At 41.6% G+C, this 25,011-nt stretch overlaps 2 protein-coding genes across 5 annotated transcripts in view; both read right to left on the reverse strand.

The window, feature by feature from the left end:
• Positions 1-4,415, reverse strand: LOC121542768 (protein FAM83A). The gene is made up of 5 exons (XM_041852299.2): positions 3,603-4,415; positions 2,318-2,592; positions 1,580-1,747; positions 1,271-1,395; positions 1-1,098 (listed from the first exon to the last, which is right to left on the reverse strand). Exons 1-5 carry the CDS (start codon positions 3,847-3,849, stop codon positions 465-467), a joined length of 1,449 nt encoding a protein of 482 aa, XP_041708233.1. The 5' UTR covers positions 3,850-4,415; the 3' UTR covers positions 1-464.
• Positions 3,641-25,011, reverse strand: part of LOC121542769 (TBC1 domain family member 31) — a 25,331-nt gene continuing 3,960 nt past the window's right edge. For 2 of the 4 annotated variants that reach the window (XM_045208559.1, XM_045208561.1), the window contains 13 exons: positions 24,855-25,001; positions 24,525-24,658; positions 24,201-24,334; positions 23,789-23,968; positions 19,198-19,430; positions 18,823-18,975; positions 15,655-15,790; positions 11,698-11,790; positions 11,056-11,196; positions 10,645-10,839; positions 9,670-9,820; positions 8,848-9,000; positions 6,395-7,026 (listed from right to left, as the gene is read on the reverse strand). In XM_045208559.1, the coding sequence (XP_045064494.1) occupies positions 6,887-7,026; positions 8,848-9,000; positions 9,670-9,820; positions 10,645-10,839; positions 11,056-11,196; positions 11,698-11,790; positions 15,655-15,790; positions 18,823-18,975; positions 19,198-19,430; positions 23,789-23,968; positions 24,201-24,334; positions 24,525-24,658; positions 24,855-25,001 (1,990 nt within the window). In that variant the 3' untranslated portion in view covers positions 6,395-6,886. Of the gene's footprint in view, positions 3,734-6,394; positions 7,027-8,847; positions 9,001-9,669; positions 9,821-10,644; positions 10,840-11,055; positions 11,197-11,697; positions 11,791-15,654; positions 15,791-18,822; positions 18,976-19,197; positions 19,431-23,788; positions 23,969-24,200; positions 24,335-24,524; positions 24,659-24,854; positions 25,002-25,011 lie in introns of those variants that run through there. The other 2 variants (XM_045208560.1, XR_006657550.1) reach the window with 2 other exon arrangements.

Consider the following 25,011-nt stretch of genomic DNA (forward strand, 5'->3'; position numbering starts at 1 on the left):
CTAGTCGGCTCGGGGATTAGAACCAGCGACCTTTCGGTTACTGGCACAACGCTCTTAACCACTAAGCTACCTTACCTCAGGCTTGACAGTATATGGATCACAAGATTTGGCAGAAGGTATGTTTAAGAGGCCAGGCCCTTGGGTAAGCGTAGCACACATCACCAGGCTGTCACTCAGTGTGGTTCTATCAGGGTTGATGGGTGGAGGAGGAATTCATGTCTATGACGTGTTTTTACTCTATTGAATGAACATTACTGAAACACAAAGCTATCGGCCTTAAGGCAGACAATGATCATCCTCATGAGATATTGAAGTACTCCTCCTGTCCTCCAGGCATCAAGGAAAGGAAAACTGGCACATTTACTCCATGAAGTTTACTTGCCCATTTTCAGTTGTGAGAGAACATAATTTTCCTCAAACAGGGTGTAAAATTTCAGTCACTTTGGGATATGTTGCCATTTCAGTTATTTAGGAACAGTAAACCACTGGCCAGTCTTGAGAAGTGGGTGTCTGTCCAACAAGCCGATTGTCCCTCCATAAAGAAGGTAATTGCTGTTAAAGGGTCGCCAGGCCAGGTTTTCCCCAGTACTATAATCACTGGAGAAGGTTCTCTGGAACATGACAGGCCTGGTTGCAGTGTGCCTCTTCGTGATCCAGTCAAACCTGTGGCTCTGGGGACCTGTGTAGTTCAACTGATTCACCAAGCATTGGGAGGTTGGTGGTGCTGTTGGCTGGGTGTTGGAGTATCTTTGCTGGGCAGTTGTCGTTGGCTGAACCATTGGGTTTTGGTTAGAGTATATGAGCTGGGCTGTGGTGGTTGGTTGAACCATAGCCTGGTTGTTGAAGTATCTGTTCTGGGTTGTGGTACCAGGACTGGGGCTAGGAAGGTTTGTCAGTGGGTTTGAGGTGGTGGCTGCTAGACGGGTGAGAAGAGGCCTGGTAAGGTTGAAGTTGAACTCAGCTGCCACTGTGAGGAAGGCTGGCACAGGCTTGGAGCTGGCATAGAGCTTCCTAAACTCCAGGTCGAAAGGCTCGACCGCGCTGCCCTTGAAGAGCACAGCCAGGCTTCTGTGGACCTGCCAGGACAGCCAGGTGAAGCTGGGGAAAAGAGCACAGTGAACTGACATTACTACAACAAATCATCATAGTTGCAAACAACTGGGGAGTCATAATGCATTGATTTTGCTATTCAGAATGACGTCAACCATCATAACATTATGATAATGTGACATTGATGTGACTATTAGCTAATTATACAACAGAAATGTACCTGTATGATCCAGCCAGCACTTCAGTGCAGTCAACGATCATGAACTTCTCTTTGATCTGTCCAGTGAATTTCCTTCCAGACTTTGCACAATAGGTCTCTCCTTGTATACTACGGACCGACATTTTCTGCAGACAGAATACGGTGTAATTTCATGTAGCAGTGAGTGAATGACGATTCACACAAAAAAACTATCATAAAATTGCTACTTTACAGTACAGTTAAAAAGATGAGATGTCTGAAATGTGTACCTTTGCAATCATTAGTGTCATCTAATTATCATTATGAAAAGTACCATTAGCAGATACTCACAGTGAGATGATTGCTGTTGATCTGTAGCGTCTCACACATCTTGACAAAGACCTGCAGGTTGACATGGTCCAGGAGCAGGTAGACGGACACGTTCCTCTTCCTGGTTGCCTCCAGTATGTCACAGAACATCTCCACATCACTGAATGTGTCCATTACAATCGCCAGAACCTGCAGACATTTGACATGTTTTCTGTGATGGTATCTTCCACATTATTAGTTGTCATTATGTTCTTGGTATTATAAACTGGGTGGTTCCAGCCCTGAATGCTGATTGGCTGAAAGCCGTGTTATATCAGACCGTATACCACGGGTATGACAAAACATTATTTTTACTGTTCTAATTACGTTGGTAACCAGTTTATAATAGCAATAAGGCACCTCGGGGGTTTGTGGTATATGGCCAATATACCATGGCTAAGGGCTGTATCCAGGCTGTACTCTGCGTTGCGTCGTGCCTAAGAACAGCCATTAGCCGTGGTATATTGGCCATATACCACACCCCCTCGGGCCGTGGTATATTGGCCATATACCACACCCCCTCGGGCCTTATTGCTTAATTATAGACTGTACTGAATCTGCTTGATCAAACTCTCATACACACATCACATCATTATCCAACGTTCAAGGGCATTCAAACATCAGCAGCTTTCTGAAAGTCTGCAAAAACAATGCAGGTATAATCATGAGAGTAGATTGACATCTCAAAAAATAGTTAACGGTGAAAGTTGTATCACGTACAGTTGTGGCCTTGCTGATGAACTCTCTGAGCAGGTCTTTCATGCTGGCTGCTCTGTCAGACTGGAAGTAGACCTCTACACTGGGTTCATCCTGCAGGCGGTAGCTCCAGCCCTCTGCCGGCCAGCCATGGTCCAGGCCAGGGGGCTCGCTCTCAGACATGGATGGACAACAGGTCTCTGTCTGGGAAGAGGCGGTGGAGCCCTCTGCCTGGTCGTCGTTCTCCGTCTCACAGAGACTGCTGGTGCTCAGGTCTGTAGCGTTCTCCAGGATGTAACCTTTAAAGAAACATAATAGTGATAATACATTGGATTTATATCTAGTGCTTTTTATACCACGCTTTTCAGGGAGGAAGCCCTTTACAATTGTGCAACAAATACAATACTAGAACAGACAGATGGTTTAAGGCAGATAAGAGGAGTCAGGAACAGACAGATGGTTTAAGGCAGATAAGAGGAGGAAGGAACAAACAGATGGTTTAAGGCAGATAAGAGGAGGCAGGAACAGACAGATGGTTTAAGGCAGATAAGAGGAGTCAGGAACAGACAGATGGTTTAAGGCAGATAAGAGGAGTCAGGAACAGACAGATGGTTTAAGGCAGATAAGAGGAGTCAGGAACAGACAGATGGTTTAAGGCAGATAAGAGGTGGCAGGAACAGACAGATGGTTTAAGGCAGATAAGAGGAGGCAGGAACAGACAGATGGTTTAAGGCAGATAAGAGGAGGCAGGAACAGACAGATGGTTTAAGGCAGATAAGAGGAGGCAGGAACAAACAGATGGTTTAAGGCAGATAAGAGGAGGCAGGAACAGACAGATGGTTTAAGGCAGATAAGAGGAGGCAGGAACAGACAGATGGTTTAAGGCAGATAAGAGGAGTCAGTAACAGACAGATGGTTTAAGGCAGATAAGAGGAGGCAGTAACAGACAGATGGTTTAAGGCAGATAAGAGGAGGCAGGAACAAACAGATGGTTTAAGGCAGATAAGAGGAGGCAGGAACAGACAGATGGTTTAAGGCAGATAAGAGGAGGAAGGAACAGACAGATGGTTTAAGGCAGATAAGAGGAGGCAGGAACAGACAGATGGTTTAAGGCAGATAAGAGGAGGAAGGAACAAACAGATGGTTTAAGGCAGATAAGAGGAGTCAGGAACAGACAGATGGTTTAAGGCAGATAAGAGGAGGCAGGAACAGACAGATGGTTTAAGGCAGATAAGAGGAGGCAGGAACAGACAGATGGTTTAAGGCAGATAAAAGGAAAAGGTAAAAAAGTAGAAAAAAAAAGACCAACCTTTCTCCTCCTTGGACAGGAAGTCCACCTCGCCCTCTCTGGCCAGTACTTCCTGGTACATGTCCAATCCCTCGTTCAGCAGGGCGTCCATGGCCAATCGGGTGCTCTCGTTGTGGCTGAGGTCAACGTCGCTAGACACCAGGGAGACAGATGGGTTTTTCATCTCCTGTACACGCCGCCTCACCTTTCCCACCGGCTTGGACTTCAGGTACCACTGAACAGACAGGCCGTTGCTTTGCAGGTTCATAGTGAAGCTGTACAAGGCTCTCTGATCAACACGTATTAACTGTACTTACCTACTGCTGCTACTGAGTGAAAAACCCTGGTAGAGACAGGGATGGAAGAGCAGCTGTGAGGTTTCTGAGGCCTGCCCCCATCAATTGTACAGTTGGCTACACCCATAGAAATAGAATTACATTGACTTGAATGGGGTCAGGTATTGCTATAAGTACATTCCACCTGTGGGTTGCTTTGTGGTGGGGGACAGGTGTAGGCAGGACAGGTGAGCTGTTATGGGATTGAGAGCGTGACAGAGACCGGCTGTTTAAAGCACTCCCGCCCTTAGAGGGGGAGAGAAGTCTAGTTGAGTGACAGAGGTGAACATGACTGTCTGATCAGCTCAGTGGAGGCCGATAACACATGACTGAACTCTTCACAGACTGTCACTGCAATGTGCATCGATCCCTTGCTCGCACTGTGAGACCATTGTCAAGCCTGCCTGATGGATCCACAGAGCCACTCATGTTTTAGATTATAGATTCAATACAAAACATTGGTAAGAAATAAAATGATTGTATTATATATATATATATACATATATATATATATATATACATACATACATACACACACACACATACACACACACACACACACACAATGTACAAAACATTAGGAACATATATATATATATATATATAGGTGTTCCTAATGTTTTGTACATTGTGTGTGTGTGTGTGTGTATATATATATATATATATATATATATATATATATATATATATATATATATATATATATATATATATATATATATATATATATATATATATATATATATATATATATATATATATATATATACACACACATACATATATACACACACACACACAATGTACAAAACATTAGGAACACCTTCCTAATATTGAGTTGCACCCCCTTTTGCCCTCAGAACAGCCTCAATTCGTCAGGGCATGGACTCTACAATGTGTCGAAAGCGTTCCACAGGGATGCTGGCCCATGTTGACTCCAATGCTTCCCACAGTTGTGTCGAGTTGGCGAGATGTTCTTTGGGTGGTGGACCATTCTTGATACACACGGGAAACTGTTGAGCGTGAAAAACCCAGCAGCGTTGCAGTTCTTGGCACAAACTGGTGCGCCTGGCACCTATTACCATATCCCGTTCAAAGGCACTTAAATCTTTTGTCTTGCCCATTCACCCTCTGAATGGCACACATACACAATCCATTGCGTCAATACAGGACTAAGATCGAATATTACTACACCAGCTCTTGCGCTAGTCGGATGTGGCAGGGCTTGCAAACTATCACAGATTACAAAGGGAAACCCAGCCACAAGCTGCCCAGTGACGCGAGCCTACCAGATGAGCTAAATGTCTTCTATGCTCAATTCGAGGCAAGCAACACTGAACCATGCATGAAAGCACCAGCTGTTCTGGACGACTGTGATCACGCTCTCCGTAGCCGATGAGTAACACCTTTTAAAACAGATTAACATTCACAAGGCCGCTGGGCCAGACGGATTACCAGGACGTGTACTCAGAGCATGCGCTGACCAGCTGGCAAGTGTCTTCACTGTCATTTTTAACTTCTCCCTGACCCAGTCTGTAATACCTACATGTTTCAAGCAGACCACCATAGTCCCTGTGCCCAAGAACGCCAAGGTTACCTGTCTAAACGACCATCGCCCCGTAGCACTCTGCAATCTGTAGCCATGAAAGGCTGGTCATTGCTCACATCAACACCATCATCCCAGGCAACCTGAACCCACTCCAATTCCACTCCAACACCATCATTAAATTTGCCGACGACACAGCGGTAGTAGGCCTGATCACCGACGACGAGGAGACAGCCTATAGGGAGGAGATCAGAGACCTGGAAGTGCGGTTCCAGAACAAGAACATCTCCCTCGAACATCAGCAAGACAAAGGAGCTGATTGTGGACTACAGGAAATGGAGGGCCGAGCACGCCTCCGCTTGGTATGGCAACTGCTCGGGATCCGACCGTAAAGCGCTAAAGAGGGTAGTGCGTAAGGTCCAGTACATCACTGGGGCCGAGCTCCCTGCCATCCAGGACTTCTATACCAGGTGGTGTCAGAGGAAGGCCCTAAAAAAAGACTCCAGCCACCCAAGTCATAGACTGTTCTCTCTTCTACCGCACTGCAAGCGGTACCGATGCACCAAGTCTGGAACCAGCAGGACCCTGAACAGCTTCTACCCCCAAAACATAAGACTGCGAAATAGTTAACCAAATAGCTACCCGGACTATCTGAGCCTTTTTGCACTAACTTTGTCTCATCACATTTGCTGCTGCTACTGTTTATTATCTGTCAATGTATTCCAAGTTATATGTACACATCTACCTCAATTACCTCGTACCCCTGCACATCGACTGGGTACTGGTACGGAAGTTATCCTTACTTATTGTGTATTTATTATAACTGGTTTTACTTTTCTATTATTTCTCTATTTTCTTTCTCTCTGCATCGTTGGGAAGGGCCCGTGAGTCAGTTAGTCCACACCGGTTGTTTACGAAGCGTCTGACAAATACAATTTGCTAAGGCTTTATTAAAGGATAATTACCTGGATACCTATGCTGAGGTAAGCAAGCCATAACTTACCATCAGATCAAAGCACGACTGGTGAGTATAGTCTGGCAAAGACTTAAAACTAGTCAACATGGCAGAGATTAAATGACCCAAAGTTGATTCAACAATACTTAAAAACACATTTAAAAACAACTTAAATAACATAATATAAATACACTTTAAAATGCACACAGGAGAGAGTTTTTTGCTACAAACCTCATTAAGACCATGGAATGTTTTCATTGGCTAGTGACCACCAGGGTGGTGGTTAGAGGACAGATGTTCCTTAAATCAAATAACATCAGCATCTTCTTTCAAAACGATAAACGAGCAGAAAACCACAAAACATTTCAGTTTCGTTTTCAAATCTAGATATGCAAAACAAAAAAGGCACAGCTGACACCTGAGAGATGGTGTGTGTGTGTGTGTGTGTGTGTGTGTGTGTGTGTTGTGGTCACTGTGAGACGGGGGAGTGTGAGGTGGTTGAGCTGGAGTTTTTGGCGCGGGCCGCCAGTTTCTGCCGCAGCTCTCTGATCACCTGCATCAACTCCCTCTCTCTGCAGTCCAGCTCCCCTCGACCCCGGTCCAGAGAGACTGAGAAAACAAGATACAGTGGGGCAAAAAATTATTTAGTCAGCCACCAATTGTGCAAGTTCTCCCACTTAAAAAGATGAGAGAGGCCTGTAATTTTCATCATAGGTACACGTCAACTATGACAGACAAATTGAGAGAAAAAAATCCAGAAAATCACATTGTAGGATTTTTAATGAATTTATTTGCAAATTATGGTGGAAAATAAGTATTTGGTCACCTACAAACAAGCAAGATTTCTGACTCTCACAGACCTGTAACTTCTTCTTTAAGAGGCTCCTCTGTCCTCCACTCGTTACCTGTATTAATGGCACCTGTTTGAACTTGTTATCAGTATAAAAGACACCTGTCCACAACCTCAAACAGTCACACTCCAAACTCCAGGCCAAGACCAAAGAGCTGTCAAAGGACACCAGAAACAAAATTGTAGACCTGCACCAGGCTGGGAAGACTGAATCTGCAATAGGTAAGCAGCTTGGTTTGAAGAAATCAACTGTGGGAGCAATTATTAGGAAATGGAAGACATACAAGACCACTGATAATCTCCCTCGATCTGGGGCTCCACGCAAGATCTCACCCCGTGGGGTCAAAATGATCACAAGAACGGTGAGCAAAAATCCCAGAACCACACGGGGGGACCTAGTGAATGACCTGCAGAGAGCTGGGACCAAAGTAACAAAGCCTACCATCAGTAACACACTACGCCGCCAGGGACTCAAATCCTGCAGTGCAAGACGTGTCCCCCTGCTTAAGCCAGTACATGTCCAGGCCCGTCTGAAGTTTGCTAGAGTGCATTTGGATGATCCAGAAGAGGATTGGGAGAATGTCATATGGTCAGATGAAACCAAAATATAACTTTTTGGTAAAAACTCAACTCGTCGTGTTTGGAGGACAAAGAATGCTGAGTTGCATCCAAAGAACACCATACCTACTGTGAAGCATGGGGGTGGAAACATCATGCTTTGGGGCTGTCTTTCAGCAAAGGGACCAGGACGACTGATCCGTGTAAAGGAAAGAATGAATGGGGCCATGTATCGTGAGATTTTGAGTGAAAACCTCCTTCCATCAGCAAGGGCATTGAAGATGAAACGTGGCTGGATCTTTCAGCATGACAATGATCCCAAACACACCGCCCGGGCAACGAAGGAGTGGCTTCGTAAGAAGCATTTCAAGGTCCTGGAGTGGCCTAGCCAGTCTCCAGATCTCAACCCCATAGAAAATCTTTGGAGGGAGTTGAAAGTCCGTGTTGCCCAGCGACAGCCCCAAAACATCACTGCTCTATAGGAGATCTGCATGGAGGAATGGGCCAAAATACCAGCAACAGTGTGTGAAAACCTTGTGAAGACTTACAGTAAACGTTTGACCTGTGTCATTGCCAACAAAGGGTATATAACAAAGTATTGAGAAACTTTTGTTATTGACCAAACACTTATTTTCCACCATAATTTGCAAATAAATTCATTAAAAATCCTACAATGTGATTTTCTGGATTTTTTTTTCTAATTTTGTCTGTCATAGTTGACGTGTACCTATGATGAAAATTACAGGCCTCTCTCATCTTTTTAAGTGGGAGAACTTGCACAATTGGTGGCTGACTAAATACTTTTTTTCCCCACTGTACCACAGGACTCATCAGGGTCTTACTGTATGGATCTACACTCAGCAAGATTACAGTGGGAACAGGCACATTGGGAACACTGAATAATGTCTTGGTAGATCTGAATTATTTTGATATTTTTCTTATGGAGTACAGATCTGACAAACCTAACTATAAATGCAGTGGTGTAAACAGTGAATGTGGTAGGGACAGCCAGCAATACTCACAGCTAGTGGAGTCGTCTGAGGTAGACTGGTTGTTTAGACAGATGTTGGGACTGTGACGCTGTTGAGACTGACCAGGAACAGGAGAAGCAACAGGTTTGGGAAGCAGGCCTCTAGTGGAGCACGGAGACCTGGCTCTCATCTCCCACTGTTGACCTGCCAAAACATTCTCTATTAGTCACCAACACGCCATACACTGCCTGCCTTAGAGGAACGCTGAAACCTTCAACATGAACCATTGGCTTAGAGGAACGCTGAAACCTTCAACATTAACCATTGGCTTAGAGGAACGCTAAAAACTTCAACATGAACCATTGGCTTAGAGGAACGCTGAAACCTTCAACATGAACCATTGGCTTAGAGGAACGCTGAAACCTTCAACATGAACCATTGGCTTAGAGGAACGCTGAAACCTTCAACATGAACCATTGGCTTAGAGGAACGCTGAAACCTTCAATATGAACCATTGGCTTAGAGGAACGCTGAAACCTTCAATATGAACCATTGGCTTAGAGGAAGGCTGAAACCTTCAACATGAACCATTGGCTTAGAGGAACGCTGAAACCTTCAACATGAACCATTGGCTTAGAGGAACGCTGAAACCTTCAACATGAACCATTGCCTATTTGTACCCTTCTGTCAGTGTTGTATGTTGGTATGAATAAAAAGCATACTGCAACATTAGGTGATAGGACTGTAGTGTAGAATGCTCAGCATGTAGCAGATAGAAATATAATCTATAGAGTGGGACCCAACTGCCTACTCTCTTCACAACACAGAAGAATGTCTGTCCTACAACATGTATTTCTATGGTGCTGGGCTCACTGAGTGAGTGGTCCTGGCTCCTGCGGAGGTCGTCTCTGTGCTGCGCCGTCTCCTCTTCCTCCTGGTTGAGGAAGACTCTCCTGTTGGCCTCAGCTGTGGCTGCAGCCTGCCTCTCCTCTAGCTGGGCCTTCAGAGACACCACCTCTTCCCACTGAAACACAACAATGTAATATACACCACCTCTTCCCACTGAAACACAACAATGTAATATACACCACCTCCTCCCACTGAAACACAACAATGTAATATACACCACCTCTTCCCACTGAAACACAACAATGTAATATACACCACCTCTTCCCACTGAAACACAACAATGTAATATACACCACCTCTTCCCACTGAAACACAACAATGTAATATACACCACCTCCTCCCACTGAAACACAACAATGTAATATACACCACCTCCTCCCACTGAAACACACAATGTAATATACACCACCTCTTCCCACTGAAACACAACAATGTAATATACACCACCTCCTCCCACTGAAACACAACAATGTAATATACACCACCTCTTCCCACTGAAACACAACAATGTAATATACACCACCTCCTCCCACTGAAACACAACAATGTAATATACACCACCTCTTCCCACTGAAACACACAATGTAATATACACCACCTCTTCCCACTGAAACACACAATGTAATATACACCACCTCCTCCCACTGAAACACACAATGTAATATACACCACCTCTTCCCACTGAAACACACAATGTAATATACACCACCTCTTCCCACTGAAACACACTACACACCACCTCTCCCCACTGTAAATCAATGACACTAGCCCGCCCAGTGTAAGAGCATTCAGTTGATCAAGGTACAGTTCATCAACAGGTACAGTAACTAATAAGACTTGTTGACAATGACCCTCAATAACCTACTGAATATAGCCTCCTCTGCTATTGTTACCACAGACATCATATAGCCTACACAACATGATCATCTCTCGTCCTACCCCCTGTCCCTCCATGTCCTTCATGATGTCGACCAACTGCTCCTCCTTGGTGCGGGTCTCTCTGTGTAGTCCAGCCAGCTGGTGGTAGTGTCTGTCCTGGTCTGCATCCTCCTGGTCTAGACGCCTCATCACCTCAGCCTGCCACTCTGTGTCCACTCCCAGCTGGCCTGCTTCGGCTAGACCCTCCTGTAGAACCTGAGACAGGGAGGAGGTCAGTCTGTCGAACGCACTGCCCCTATCTGAGAGAGCTTCTTTAATCCATTCAGGTCCGTGACAGATATTCATATTTTCCTTTTGTGCAGCTGTCACAAATCGGAATAATTGTAAAAATAATGTTTTAATACCCCCTCCCCAGATCTTCTTATTATACTATATTCAGTCTCTGGAAGTATGCAGAAGATTAATGCTCACCTTCTTGGTTCCCAGGCTGATGTCAGTGTCGTTGTTAAGGAGGTGTTGGAAGGTGGTCTCCTCGACCTCTGACCTGTGTCTCCTGGTGTCCACCTCTGCTCTCACCTCCTGAGTCACACGCACCTGCTCCTTGGACAGTTGCTACGACACAAGGATTACATCATGACATCACTGTCTGGTGAATGAAGACCAAGCCGTACTGTAGCAAGGATATCGTTAAAATGGCCAATGTTAAATGATGTGCGGTGTCTTAACTTTATGCTGCAAGGAATACAATGTGGTGAAAATGTGAATGACAAGTGTTTGTCTCAGGGGCAGGTCTGTGCACAATGCTGATTATCAAGTAGATAACCTTAGAGCCACTGACCAGTTCAAACAAGCGTGGTCGATAACCTTAGAGCCACTGACCAGTTCAAACAAGCGTGGTAGATAACCTTAGAGCCACTGACCAGTTCAAACAAGCGTGGTAGATAACCTTAGAGCCACTGACCAGTTCAAACAAGCGTGGTAGATAACCTTAGAGCCACTGACCAGTTCAAACAAGCGTGGTAGATAACCTTAGAGCCACTGACCAGTTCAAACAAGCGTGGTAGATAACCTTAGAGCCAGCACATTGTTGCTGTGATGAGGACAGTCACTGACCTGTTCAAACAGGCGTCTCTGTGCTTCCAGCTCCATCTGTCTGACTTCTATATCCTGTACTGCTGCTGCCGTCTCCTGGTCTCTGGTGTTCATCTGACCCCAACAAACACACCATACAGTATAGTACATATAGACTCCCCATTATATACAGTAGAGTACATATAGACTCCCCATTATATACAGTAGAGTACATATAGACACCATTATATACAGTAGAGTACATATAGACTCCCCATCATCTACAGTATAGTACATAGACTCCCCATCATATACAGTATAGTACATAGACACCCCATCATATACAGTATAGTACATATAGACTCCCCATTATATACAGTATAGTACATATAGACACCCCATCATATACAGTAGAGTACATATAGACTCCCCATTATATACAGTAGAGTACATATAGACTCCCCATTATATACAGTAGAGTACATATAGACTCCCCATTATATACAGTAGAGTACATATAGACACCATTATATACAGTAGAGTACATATAGACTCCCCATTATATACAGTAGAGTACATATACACACCATTATATACAGTAGAGTACATATACACACCATTATATACAGTAGAGTACATATAGACTCCCCATTATATACAGTAGAGTACATATACACACCATTATATACAGTAGAGTACATATAGACTCCCCATTATATACAGTAGAGTACATATAGACTCCCCATTATATACAGTAGAGTACATATAGACTCCCCATCATCTACAGTATAGTAAATAGACTCCCCATTATATACAGTAGAGTACATATAGACTCCCCATTATATACAGTAGAGTACATATAGACTCCCCATCATCTACAGTATAGTACATAGACTCCCCATTATATACAGTAGAGTACATATAGACTCCCCATTATATACAGTAGAGTACATATAGACTCCCCATTATATACAGTAGAGTACATATAGACACCCCATTATATACAGTATAGTACATATAGACTCCCCATTATATACAGTAGAGTACATATAGACTCCCCATTATATACAGTAGAGTACATATAGACTCCCCATTATATACAGTAGAGTACATATAGACTCCCCATCATCTACAGTATAGTACATATAGACTCCCCATTATATACAGTAGAGTACATATAGACTCCCCATTATATACAGTAGAGTACATATAGACTCCCCATTATATACAGTAGAGTACATATAGACTCCCCATTATATACAGTAGAGTACATATAGACTCCCCATTATATACAGTAGAGTACATATAGACTCCCCATTATATACAGTAGAGTACATATAGACTCCCCATTATATACAGTAGAGTACATATAGACTCCCCATTATATACAGTAGAGTACATATAGACACCCCATTATATACAGTAGAGTACATATAGACTCCCCATTATATACAGTAGAGTACATATAGACTCCCCATCATATACAGTAGAGTACATATAGACTCCCCATTATATACAGTAGAGTACATATAGACACCCCATTATATACAGTAGAGTACATATAGACTCCCCATTATATACAGTAGAGTACATATAGACTCCCCATTATATACAGTAGAGTACATATAGACTCCCCATTATATACAGTAGAGTACATATAGACACCCCATTATATACAGTAGAGTACATATAGACTCCCCATTATATACAGTAGAGTACATATAGACTCCCCATCATATACAGTAGAGTACATATAGACTCCCATTATATACAGTAGAGTACATATAGACACCCCATTATATACAGTAGAGTACATATAGACTCCCCATTATATACAGTAGAGTACATATAGACTCCCCATCATATACAGTAGAGTACATATAGACACCATTATATACAGTAGAGTACATATAGACTCCCCATTATATACAGTAGAGTACATATAGACTCCCCATCATATACAGTAGAGTACATATAGACACCCCATTATATACAGTAGAGTACATATAGACTCCCCATTATATACAGTAGAGTACATATAGACTCCCCATTATATACAGTAGAGTACATATAGACTCCCCATTATATACAGTAGAGTACATATAGACTCCCCATTATATACAGTAGAGTACATATAGACTCACCATCATATACAGTAGAGTACATATAGACTCCCCATCATATACAGTAGAGTACATATAGACACCCCATTATATACAGTAGAGTACATATAGACTCCCCATTATATACAGTAGAGTACATATAGACACCATTATATACAGTAGAGTACATATAGACTCCCCATTATATACAGTAGAGTACATATAGACTCCCCATTATATACAGTAGAGTACATATAGACTCCCCATTATATACAGTAGAGTACATATAGACTCCCCATTATATACAGTAGAGTACATATAGACTCCCCATTATATACAGTAGAGTACATATAGACACCATTATATACAGTAGAGTACATATAGACTCCCCATCATCTACAGTATAGTACATAGACTCCCCATCATATACAGTATAGTACATAGACACCCCATCATATACAGTATAGTACATATAGACACCCCATTATATACAGTATAGTACATATAGACACCCCATCATATACAGTATAGTACAAATAGACACCATTATATACAGTATAGTACATAGACTCCCCATCATATACAGTATAGTACATAGACTCCCCATCATATACAGTATAGTACATAGACTCCCCATCATATACAGTATAGTACATATAGACACCCCATTATATACAGTATAGTACATATAGACACCCCATCATATACAGTATAGTACATATTGACACCATTATATACAGTATAGTACATATAGACTCCCCATTATATACAGTATAGTACATATAGACACCCCATCATATACAGTATAGTACATATAGACACCCCATCATATACAGTATAGTACATATAGACTCCCCATTATATACAGTATAGTACATATAGACACCCCATCATATACAGTATAGTACATATAGACACCATCATATACAGTAGAGTACATACACACCCCATTATATACAGTATAGTACATATAGACACCATCATATACAGTAGAGTACATATAGACACCATCATATACAGTAGAGTACATATAGACACCATCATATACAGTAGAGTACATATAGACACCCCATCATATACAGTATAGTACATATAGACACCATCATATACAGTAGAGTACATATAGACACCCCAGTATATACAGTATAGTACATATAGACACCATCATATACAGTAGAGTACATATAGACACCCCAGTATATACAGTATAGTACATATAGACACCATTATATACAGTATAGTACATATAGACACCATCATATACAGTAGAGTACATATAGACACCCCATTATATACAGTATAGTACATATAGACACCATCATATACAGTAGAGTACATATAGACACCCCAGTATATACAGTATAGTACATATAGACACCATTATATACAGTATAGTACATATAGACACCATCATATACAGTAGAGTACATATAGACACCCCATTATATACAGTATAGTACATATAGACACCATCATATACAGTAGAGTACATATAGACACCCCAGTATATACAGTATAGTACATATAGACACCATTATATACAGTATAGTACATGTAAACACCATCATATACAGTAGAGTACATATAGACACCATTATATACAGTATAGTACATGTAAACACCATCATATACAGTAGAGTACATATAGACACCATTATATACAGTATAGTACATGTAAACACCATCATATACAGTATAGTACATATAGACACCATTATATACAGTATAGTACATGTAAACACCATCATATACAGTATAGTACATATAGACACCATTATATACAGTATAGTACATGTAAACACCATCACATTACACACAAAATAAAACGATGGTTGAAAGAATGCATCTCTTCCTTTCAATATTAAAACACAGGGCGGTGCCTGAAGTGAAAACAGACCTTCCTCTGTATCTGGTCGTCCAGTCTGTGTAGTTCAGTCAGTCTCTGGTCCTGCTGGTGTTTCAGGAAGCGTCTCCTGGCCGCATCCATCAGCTGGAGCTCCTTCACCTTCAACTCACGCTTCATGGCTGTTAACCTGGAGATGGGACACATTACACACTGTCAGAGAGACTAACCTGGAGACACATTACACACTGTCAGAGAGACTAACCTGGGGACACATTACAGACTGTCAGAGAGACTAACCTGGAGACACATTACACACTGTCAGAGAGACTAACCTGGAGACACATTACACACTGTCAGAGAGACTAACCTGGAGACACATTACACACTGTCAGAGAGACTAACCTGGAGACACATTACACACTGTCAGAGAGACTAACCTGGGGACACATTACACACTGTCAGGGAGACTAACCTGGAGACACATTACAGACTGTCAGAGAGAATAACCTGGAGACACATTACACACTGTCAGATAGACTAACCTGGAGACACATTACAGACTGTCAGAGAGACTAACCTGGAGACACATTACACACTGTCAGAGAGACTAACCTGGAGACACATTACAGACTGTCAGAGAGACTAACCTGAAGACACATTACAGACTGTCAGAGAGACTAACCTGGAGACACATTACACACTGTCAGAGAGACTAACCTGGAGACACATTACAGACTGTCAGAGAGACTAACCTGGGGACACATTACAGACTGTCAGAGAGACTAACCTGGGGACACATTACAGACTGTCAGAGAGACTAACCTGGAGACACATTACAGACTGTCAGAGAGACTAACCTGGAGACACATTACACACTGTCAGAGAGACTAACCTGGGGACACATTACAGACTGTCAGAGAGACTAACCTGGAGACACATTACAGACTGTCAGAGAGACTAACCTGGAGACACATTACAGACTGTCAGAGAGACTAACCTGGAGACACATTACACACTGTCAGAGAGACTAACCTGGAGACACATTACAGACTGTCAGATAGACTAACCTGGAGACACATTACACACTGTCAGAGAGACTAACCTGGAGACACATTACAGACTGTCAGAGAGACTAACCTGGAGACACATTACACACTGTCAGAGAGACTAACCTGGGGACACATTACACACTGTCAGAGAGACTAACCTGGAGACACATTACAGACTGTCAGAGAGAATAACCTGGAGACACATTACACACTGTCAGAGAGACTAACCTGGGGACACATTACACACTGTCAGAGAGACTAACCTGGAGACACATTACAGACTGTCAGAGAGACTAACCTGGAGACACATTACAGACTGTCAGAGAGACTAACCTGGGGACACATTACAGACTGTCAGAGAGACTAACCTGGGGACACATTACAGACTGTCAGAGAGACTAACCTGGGGACACATTACACACTGTCAGAGAGACTAACCTGGGGACACATTACACACTGTCAGAGAGACTAACCTGGAGACACATTACAGACTGTCAGAGAGACTAACCTGGAGACACATTACAGACTGTCAGAGAGACTAACCTGGAGACACATTACACACTGTCAGAGAGACTAACCTGGAGACACATTACAGACTGTCAGATAGACTAACCTGGGGACACATTACACACTGTCAGAGAGACTAACCTGGAGACACATTACACACTGTCAGAGAGACTAACCTGGAGACACATTACAGACTGTCAGAGAGACTAACCTGGAGACACATTACAGACTGTCAGAGAGACTAACCTGGAGACACATTACACACTGTCAGAGAGACTAACCTGGAGACACATTACAGACTGTCAGATAGACTAACCTGGGGACACATTACACACTGTCAGAGAGACTAACCTGGAGACACATTACAGACTGTCAGAGAGACTAACCTGGAGACACATTACAGACTGTCAGAGAGACTAACCTGGAGACACATTACACACTGTCAGAGAGACTAACCTGGAGACACATTACAGACTGTCAGATAGACTAACCTGGGGACACATTACACACTGTCAGAGAGACTAACCTGGAGACACATTACACACTGTCAGAGAGACTAACCTGGAGACACATTACACACTGTCAGAGAGACTAACCTGGAGACACATTACACACTGTCAGAGAGACTAACCTGGAGACACATTACACACTGTCAGAGAGACTAACCTGGAGACACATTACAGACTGTCAGATAGACTAACCTGGAGACACATTACAGACTGTCAGAGAGACTAACCTGGAGACACATTACACACTGTCAGAGAGAATAACCTGGAGACACATTACACACTGTCAGAGAGACTAACCTGGAGACACATTACAGACTGTCAGAGAGACTAACCTGGGGACACATTACACACTGTCAGAGAGACTAACCTGGAGACACATTACAGACTGTCAGAGAGACTAACCTGGGGACACATTACACACTGTCAGAGAGACTAACCTGGAGACACATTACACACTGTCAGAGAGACTAACCTGGAGACACATTACACACTGTCAGAGAGACTAACCTGGGGACACATTACACACTGTCAGAGAGACTAACCTGGAGACACATTACAGACTGTCAGAGAGACTAACCTGGGGACACATTACACACTGTCAGAGAGAATAACCTGGAGACAGATTACACACTGTCAGAGAGACTAACCTGGAGACACATTACAGACTGTCAGAGAGACTAACCTGGAGACACATTACAGACTGTCAGAGAGACTAACCTGGGGACACATTACAGACTGTCAGAGAGACTAACCTGGAGACACATTACACACTGTCAGAGAGAATAACCTGGAGACAGATTACAGACTGTCAGAGAGACTAACCAGGGGACACATTACACACTGTCAGAGAGACTAACCTGGAGACACATTACAGACTGTTCGATAAATTAACCTTGGACCAGGGAACTCAAGTCTATTTCAGCTTAATTGGTGACATCACATTTAATGAGCTTCTACCAAGTCATTTATGAGGATCAATAACTATGACATCGGAGTGTCATGTTGAGGGTGATATTACGCGAGAATGTACTTCCTTCTGAGGATGCTGACTGAATGCTCCTACACGATGCATGCACAATTCTGGCTTGGAGGGTGAATGACTGATGTAATAAATTGGTGTACATAGATGACTGTATGTATGTCTGTTCTCTGACCTGGTTCTCTGTTCAGCCAGCTTCCTCTCCTCCTGCTGTAGGATGTCCCTGCGTTTCTCCTCAGCCTGCTGTAGTAATTCCTGCTGGGTGTACCACGCCTGGTCCTCAGCCTGCCTCTGAACCGCCTCCGCACGCAGCTCCTGCACCGTCTGCCTGGAGAGACAAACGCACACATCCGACACTGTTCTTTGACACAAACACCGAAGAAGGCTTTGACCGAAACGTTCGTGTCAAGCTTCCCCCCCCCCCCCTGCTACTGCAAGAAAAAAAAACAGACATAAGATATTCGAGTTTACTTTGTGTGAACCTTATTTTTTCTTTGCCAGTGTTCTAGAATGCCACAGAAAGGACAAGGTGATAATGATGTAATCTGACCTCTCTCTGAGGTACTCCACCTCCTGCTGGCGTATCCTCTCTCTCTCCTGAGACTGGTATTCCACTATGTAGGTGGGGTACTTGTTGAAGACAGGGTACTGACCCCTGGTCAGAGGCTGAAAGTCAGCCAGCATGGTCCTGGGGTGGATGTCTGCTGGGGTGCTCTCCATCAGCCTGTATGTCTCCTTTATTATGGAGCTGATGTCCAGGTTGTTACGGTGGTGGAAGAAATACTGGGGGGGCGAGAGAGAGAGAATCAAAAGTGTGCATTTCAGCAATGAACAGGGTTCACAAGATGGCTGAAAGAACACCTTGTTCATAGTTTCCTTTTTTTAATTTTATTTTTTTATATATCAATGCCAATTTAACATGGTTCATCATGGTAATGTCTTTGATGACCCTAAAAAGTTTGAAGTTGACAGGCATTAGTGGAAACCAAGACTGTTCTCAGGGCAGGCCTGGTTGTAGATAGATATGTTAGAGTTGCGTCAGGGAAAATCTATAGCATTTTAGCTAACCCTAACCCTTAACCTAATTTTCCCAACCTGCCATGTTAATTCTCCTAACCTGCTGCGTAAGTTCTCTTAACCTGCTACAAAAAGTAACTCCTGTTAGTCCAAACCGGCAGACCTGCCCTGAGAACAGTGCAAGTATCCACTCATGCGATAGTGCTTTGATGGGTCCTTGAGGCAAATTTGTTCAGCATGAGGAAGACACCTACATACAAAGTTCCAAGTCTCTAAGTCAGGGGTATTCAACTGGGGCTGAACGCATTTTGAATGACATACCTACAGTAGAAAAGAGGAGAATATCTTCATTCTAATGACGTCAACTTTATTTCTCAACTCCTAATATTGAGCAAATTACACTCACTGGAGCCAATTAAAAACTTAGTGGAATATCTGACACAGGTTTTAGAACTTTACACTTCCTGTTCCAAATATTCTGGAGAGGTCAAAATAATATAGGTCAACTATAGGTCAATTAGTGCCATTCTTTTTGATCAAGTTAGTCATGGCTTATAGTTTATGTGTGCCAAATTTGAAGAGAAAAATGTACCAATCTATGCTTGGGTTATTTGACCATGTCAAAAAATAAATGCAGCTTTGCTGTGAACAGCTAATACATTAGAGTAGAGTAACAATGTTAAAAGGATGCAAATAATGTTCTGTTATTCAATATTCATGCTTAATATACAATTCTGAGACTGGTGCAGTAGTCATGACAACATACATAGTAGCATATAGTTATAACATGAAGTCATAGAAAGGGCCTAACCTATGAAAGTGTCCCTTCCCATGGTTTATATAAAAACATCTTACCTTCCCATGGTTTATATAAAAACATCTTACCTTCCCATGGTTTATATAAAAACATCTTACCTCAAACCTTCCCATGGTTTATATAAAAACATCTTACCTCGAACCTTCCCATGGTTTATATAAAAACATCTTACCTCTAACCTTCCCATGGTTTATATAAAAACATCTTACCTCTAACCTTCCCATGGTTTATATAAAAACATCTTACCTCTAACCTTCCCATGGTTTATATAAAAACATCTTACCTCTAACCTTCCCATGGTTTATATAAAAACATCTTACCTCTAACCTTCCCATGGTTTATATAAAAACATCTTACCTCTAACCTTCCCATGGTTTATATAAAAACATCTTACCTTCCCATGGTTTATATAAAAACATCTTACCTTCCCATGGTTTATATAAAAACATCTTACCTTCCCATGGTTTATATAAAAACATCTTACCTTCCCATGGTTTATATAAAAACATCTTACCTCTAACCTTCCCATGGTTTATATAAAAACATCTTACCTCTAACCTTCCCATGGTTTATATAAAAACATCTTACCTCTAACCTTCCCATGGTTTATATAAAAACATCTTACCTCAAACCTTCCCATGGTTTATATAAAAACATCTTACCTCAAACCTTCCCATGGTTTATATAAAAACATCTTACCTCTAACCTTCCCATGGTTTATATAAAAACATCTTACCTCTAACCTTCCCATGGTTTATATAAAAACATCTTACCTCTAACCTTCCCATGGTTTATATAAAAACATCTTACCTCAAACCTTCCCATGGTTTATATAAAAACATCTTACCTCTAACCTTCCCATGGTTTATATAAAAACATCTTACCTCTAACCTTCCCATGGTTTATATAAAAACATCTTACCTCTAACCTTCCCATGGTTTATATAAAAACATCTTACCTCTAACCTTCCCATGGTTTATATAAAAACATCTTACCTCTAACCTTCCCATGGTTTATATAAAAACATCTTACCTCTAACCTTCCCATGGTTTATATAAAAACATCTTACCTCTAACCTTCCCATGGTTTATATAAAAACATCTTACCTCTAACCTTCCCATGGTTTATATAAAAACATCTTACCTCTAACCTTCCCATGGTTTATATAAAAACATCTTACCTCTAACCTTCCCATGGTTTATATAAAAACATCTTACCTTCCCATGGTTTATATAAAAACATCTTACCTCTAACCTTCCCATGGTTTATATAAAAACATCTTACCTCTAACCTTCCCATGGTTTATATAAAAACATCTTACCTCTAACCTTCCCATGGTTTATATAAAAACATCTTACCTTCCCATGGTTTATATAAAAACATCTTACCTCTAACCTTCCCATGGTTTATATAAAAACATCTTACCTCGAACCTTCCCATGGTTTATATAAAAACATCTTACCTCTAACCTTCCCATGGTTTATATAAAAACATCTTACCTCAAACCTTCCCATGGTTTATATAAAAACATCTTACCTCTAACCTTCCCATGGTTTATATAAAAACATCTTACCTCTAACCTTCCCATGGTTTATATAAAAACATCTTACCTCTAACCTTCCCATGGTTTATATAAAAACATCTTACCTCTAACCTTCCCATGGTTTATATAAAAACATCTTACCTCTAACCTTCCCATGGTTTATATAAAAACATCTTACCTCTAACCTTCCCATGGTTTATATAAAAACATCTTACCTCTAACCTTCCCATGGTTTATATAAAAACATCTTACCTCTAACCTTCCCATGGTTTATATAAAAACATCTTACCTCTAACCTTCCCATGGTTTATATAAAAACATCTTACCTCTAACCTTCCCATGGTTTATATAAAAACATCTTACCTTCCCATGGTTTATATAAAAACATCTTACCTCTAACCTTCCCATGGTTTATATAAAAACATCTTACCTCTAACCTTCCCATGGTTTATATAAAAACATCTTACCTCTAACCTTCCCATGGTTTATATAAAAACATCTTACCTTCCCATGGTTTATATAAAAACATCTTACCTCGAACCTTCCCATGGTTTATATAAAAACATCTTACCTCTAACCTTCCCATGGTTTATATAAAAACATCTTACCTCAAACCTTCCCATGGTTTATATAAAAACATCTTACCTCTAACCTTCCCATGGTTTATATAAAAACATCTTACCTCTAACCTTCCCATGGTTTATATAAAAACATCTTACCTCTAACCTTCCCATGGTTTATATAAAAACATCTTACCTCTAACCTTCCCATGGTTTATATAAAAACATCTTACCTCTAACCTTCCCATGGTTTATATAAAAACATCTTACCTCTAACCTTCCCATGGTTTATATAAAAACATCTTACCTCTAACCTTCCCATGGTTTATATAAAAACATCTTACCTCTAACCTTCCCATGGTTTATATAAAAACATCTTACCTCTAACCTTCCCATGGTTTATATAAAAACATCTTACCTCTAACCTTCCCATGGTTTATATAAAAACATCTTACCTTCCCATGGTTTATATAAAAACATCTTACCTCTAACCTTCCCATGGTTTATATAAAAACATCTTACCTCTAACCTTCCCATGGTTTATATAAAAACATCTTACCTCTAACCTTCCCATGGTTTATATAAAAACATCTTACCTCTAACCTTCCCATGGTTTATATAAAAACATCTTACCTCTAACCTTCCCATGGTTTATATAAAAACATCTTACCTCTAACCTTCCCATGGTTTATATAAAAACATCTTACCTCTAACCTTCCCATGGTTTATATAAAAACATCTTACCTCTAACCTTCCCATGGTTTATATAAAAACATCTTACCTCTAACCTTCCCATGGTTTATATAAAAACATCTTACCTCAAACCTTCCCATGGTTTATATAAAAACATCTTACCTCTAACCTTCCCATGGTTTATATAAAAACATCTTACCTTCCCATGGTTTATATAAAAACATCTTACCTCTAACCTTCCCATGGTTTATATAAAAACATCTTACCTTCCCATGGTTTATATAAAAACATCTTACCTCTAACCTTCCCATGGTTTATATAAAAACATCTTACCTCAAACCTTCCCATGGTTTATATAAAAACATCTTACCTTCCCATGGTTTATATAAAAACATCTTACCTCTAACCTTCCCATGGTTTATATAAAAACATCTTACCTCTAACCTTCCCATGGTTTATATAAAAACATCTTACCTCTAACCTTCCCATGGTTTATATAAAAACATCTTACCTCAAAGTCCTCTTTGTGGCTGCAGACCAGTAGTGGAGCGCGGCAGCAGGTGACATAGGAGACCACAGAAACCAATAGGAAGGCAGGATGGTTAGAGAAGACGTTGTCAAACAGTTTGAGCCACTCATCTCTGGTCAGCACCTCAGAGAACAGAGTCTCTAACAGGGGCCAGACATACAGCTGGAGGACAGAGGGAGAGGAGGAAATGATGCACCATTCAATACTAGTAAAACCTGTTATACGCACATCCAACTTGGCACAGGAGCTGGCCACGGAAGAACAACAGTAGAACATGTATATCACTGAACTCTTGTTTGTGGGAGCAGATAAAAAAAAAACTATCATACAACACTTGTGTCATTACAACAAAGTTGTAAAGAGAGTTTAAAAAGAGATCTCCTGGTCGTCTCACCTGAGAGGTGACTCCACAGTCGATGAGGTGCTGCAGCAGTTCCTTGTCATGGTGAGCCAGAACATTCTCTGCCATGCTCAGTACGTTGAGAGGGGGGTTGGGGAAGTATTCAAACCAGTGCTGGCACCAGTTCACTGGAAAGTACAAACAAAACTGTTGATATCCTATTTTCCAACCAAAGTGCATCAACAAAGTTACATAAACAAGGTACATGACAAGCAAACTGAAAAAGTGACAAATATTCAACTCTAAGATAGCAAACAGGGCCAACATGAAAAGGACAAGTGAAACATGATTTAGTTTCTAGTACTGTATGTCCAGAACCTAGAATGGTGGCGACCACTTCAAAACAGAGCAGTGGGTTGTTCTGGAAGAGCTTGACGAAGGGAAATGCCACCAGAGGGAGGTAGTCAGTCTCTCCAAAGATGGCCGCCCAGTGGGCTAGTGCAGACAACACTCTGTGTAGGCAGACAAGAGATGGAAATGACAGCATTGTCAGATATAACCACAATAATTAATAATCTATGACTTTTTTATAAATATTGAAGGACCATTAACTCCTACTATGAATAGTTCCAGATCATCTGAACCTGCCCGTGCCAGGCCATTATGACAGCAGGCCTATAGTGCCAGCCAGGTAAGTGGTAATTATACCTTTGTAGTCCGCGCTGCAGTTTGTGGCTCTTGATGGGGTACCGCTCCTGGATGCTGAGGTAGGCAGAGTGCAGGCCTTTATCGGTCAGACTGCTGAAGGCTGCGTGGTTCTCTGGCAGACGCAGCAGGGACCTCCACACAAACATCCTGAGGAGAA

Source organism: Coregonus clupeaformis, chromosome 28, assembly GCF_020615455.1.
Source record: "Coregonus clupeaformis isolate EN_2021a chromosome 28, ASM2061545v1, whole genome shotgun sequence".
Lineage (NCBI taxonomy): Eukaryota > Metazoa > Chordata > Actinopteri > Salmoniformes > Salmonidae > Coregonus > Coregonus clupeaformis.

Excerpts from the sequence above, each read along its gene's own strand:
- LOC121542768 (XM_041852299.2), bottom strand. The coding sequence starts at position 3,849 with ATGAACCTGCAAAGCAACGGCCTGTCTGTTCAGTGGTACCTGAAGTCC. Across the intron at positions 1,396-1,579 it reads TCAACAGCAATCATCTCACT|AAAATGTCGGTCCGTAGTAT; the intron begins GTGAGTATCTGC and ends TTCTGTCTGCAG. Across the intron at positions 1,099-1,270 it reads GTGCTGGCTGGATCATACAG|CTTCACCTGGCTGTCCTGGC; the intron begins GTACATTTCTGT and ends TCTTTTCCCCAG.